Raw genomic sequence first — 3,247 nt, forward strand, 5'->3', positions numbered from 1 at the left:
GGGGTGAAATAAAATCGATGAACTATCTTATACTGAATAAATTTCCCCTTTGCCTCTCTCATGTGTTTCCCTGTATTTGATAAGATATTTAACCAATGCTCCTCATTCAGATCACACCCTAGGTCTTTCTGCCAAATGATCCTCAGATTTTTACACACATCTTCTTGTAAACCATTAAATGTCTTGTAGAATATGGCTGCTCTGTGTGTTATATTTGGTAGATCCAAAACTTCCATCAATGTATTCTTGTGGTGATTAAATTTTCCCTTTGTGATACAGTCTCTTAGTTGTAAATATTTCCAATGATTACCTTTATATTCCAGATTATATTTTTGCATAATATAAGCAAGCGACATGAACACTCCATCCACACACAGGTCACTTATTTTGCGTATCCCTCTTACAAGCCATTGATTCCAATAAACAGATTTCTTCCCAATACGCATGGCTGGGTTATACCATAGAGAGGCATAAGGTTGTCTCAAGTGCGAAATATTATATATCTTATGAATTTCTCTCCAAACTGCTTTAGAATAAGACAGCACTGGGTTTGAAAAATAATTATGTCCAGAAGTTGCTGCACCATGTGAGAGGACATCCAGAGGTTCAAACGGGCTAGTTAGTTCTCTTTCAATTTTGACCCAGCTCATCTCCTGATCTATCCCCTTCCAATGTTTTATCAATCTACACATTTCAAATGATAGATTATATAATCTTACATTAGGTAGACCCATACCTCCTATTTCCCTCGGTGCCCACATCTTCTTTATATTAATCCTTGGTCTCTTTTTATCCCATAAAAAGTCTTTGATAATTCTATCATAATGTTTAAACAGCTGTGGTGCTATATTGAGTGGCAACATCATGGAAACATAATTGAATTGCGGTGCAACCACCATTTTAATTACATTAATTTTTCCCCACAATGTGAGCTTCAATTTTCCCCATTTATCCAGGTTCAATTTTATTTTCTGGAGGAGTGGTTCCATATTTGAGAGCATCGTTTCATCCAGATTTGAATTTAGTTGGATGCCTAGATATTTCATACCTGAAGGTAGAAACTTGAAGCCATATGAAGTGATAACCCCAGCGTGACATGTATACGATATCGGCATTCATTCCGACTTATGCCAGTTTATTTTATAACCTGATAATTTAGAATATGATTCGATACATTCAAGTAACACCGGCAGGGAGTTCCCAGGTTCCTCTAACACTGCTAAAATATCATCGGCATACTTAAATAGCTTGTGCTCTCTACCACCTGCCTGCACACCTTTAACCCTCACATCAGCTCTGATTGCTACAGCTAGTGGTTCAAGAACCATAGTGAAGAGCAACGGGGAGAGAGCACATCCCTGTCTTGTCCCCCTGGAGAGACAGAAAAAATCAGATATCAGCCCATTTGTTAGAACAGCTGCTCTTGGGCTAGAGTAAAGTATCTTCACCCAGTTACAAAAGCCAGGACCCAACCCAAATTTTGAAAGAGTCGACATGAGGAACCCCCACTCCACCCGGTCAAAAGCCTTCTCAGCATCAAGTGAAAAAGCTGCCACTGGTACCGGATTAGAGCAGTTCATATGCATCAGATGTACGAGCCTTCGCATGTTATCAACTGAGGATCTTTTTTTTTTTAAATAAAACCCACTTGATCTCCATGTATAATGTCTGGAAGTATTTTCTCTAAACGTGACGCCAAGGTCTTTGTCAAAATCTTACAATCCACCCCAAGAAGGTTCACAGGTCTGAAATGAGACGGATCAGAGGCATCTCTGTCTTTCTTAGGAATAAGAGAAATTAAAGCATCATTAAATGTACCAGGTAGTGAGCCCCTCTCAGATATCTCCATGTACACCTTATGCAATATGGGGGCCAAGATATCAATATATTTCTTGTAATATTCAACCGGGAAGCCATCCAAACCGGGTGACCTCCCGGTTTTCATGGATGAAATAGTAACCCTAATCTCTTCCTCTGTTATTGGAGCGTCCAGCGTCTTTTTGCTCATTAGATTAGATTAACTTTATTGCTCATTAGATGCACTCGGCAGATGAATACCTGAGAAAAATGTGTCTGTGTCTTCTGGATTATGAGCACAGGAGGATGTGTAAAGATTTTCATACATTTTTTTTAAAAACCTGATTAATTTCTTTTGATGAGGTTACTACCCCATTATCGTTCTTAATCATTGGAATGTTATTGGAATTATCCTGTTGTCTTAATTGTCTCGTTAATAGTCTGCCATTCTCTTCGCCCCCTTCATAGAAATTAGTTTTTAGCCTAAATAAGGCATACTCATCTTTTTAATTATATATATATATATATCATGTAGTTGATATTTCGTATTACAAATTGCTTTGTATAGATTATCTGAATAGTGACTTGCCAATTCTTTCTCCAATTTACGGATCTCTTTGTCTAATGTGTTAGTAATTCTTTCTTCACATTCTCCTTTTTCATTTTTGAGGCGTGAGCAATAATTTTCCCTCTTATATAAGCCTAGATGCTTCCCAAACCGAGGAAATTGTTTCTGTAGAGCCAATATTAATTTCAAAAAAAGATTTAAGATCCTCTGATAACGTATTGCTAAATGACACATCCTGTAGCGACGCAGTGTTAAGCCTCCAACGTCCTCTTTTCACACTATCTGTGTTCAGGTCAACATGTAACTCCACTGTGGCGTGATCACTGAGGGCAATAGCCCCTATCCCACAGTCCACTACTGAGTCTATTAATGAGTTAGACATCAGAAAAAAATCAATCCTTGAATGGGATTTGTGACAGTGGGAGTAAAAGGTGTATTCCCTCTCACGTGGGTTCACCAATCGCCATATGTCCACCAAACTCAAGTCCTCTGTCAGCATATGAATTGCAGCTCTGTCCCTGGGTGAAGATTTACCACTGGGCTTACTCTTATCAATTATTCCGTCCATTACCTGGTTGAAATCCCCTGCTAGTATGACCCGGCCCTGCATGTTTCCTATCACTCTATTAACTTCATGAAAGAAATCCGGTTCCTCCTTGTTTGGGGCGTATATATTACATAGCACTGTCCTTCAATGCAAATAATTCTACCATCCTTATCATTGTGTTGTTTTAGCATGACAAAACTTTAAATTTCCCTGCCTCTTCATCTCCCATAATATGAGACTCCTGAATAAATGCTATATCTGTATTTTTAGATTTCAAATATGTCAAAGCCTTCCTCCTTTTAATGGGGTTGCCACATCCCCATTACTTCTCGTCG

General features: G+C 38.5%; 1 protein-coding gene across 1 annotated transcript in view; it reads right to left on the reverse strand.

Moving 5' to 3' along the window:
* The window catches only part of LOC111658793 (uncharacterized), a 23,285-nt gene extending 20,310 nt beyond the window's left edge, over window positions 1-2,975 (reverse strand). The window contains exon 1 of the mRNA XM_087175396.1: window positions 2,813-2,975. Within this exon, the coding sequence (XP_087031522.1) occupies window positions 2,813-2,975 (163 nt within the window). The remainder of the gene's footprint in view (window positions 1-2,812) is intronic.
* Between the last annotated feature and the right edge of the window lie 272 nt (window positions 2,976-3,247).

Source organism: Seriola lalandi, unplaced genomic scaffold (assembly GCF_002814215.2).
Source record: "Seriola lalandi dorsalis isolate HSWRI2012SDOR001 ecotype SW California unplaced genomic scaffold, Sedor1 jcf7180002054466, whole genome shotgun sequence".
Taxonomy (NCBI): Eukaryota; Metazoa; Chordata; class Actinopteri; order Carangiformes; family Carangidae; genus Seriola; species Seriola lalandi.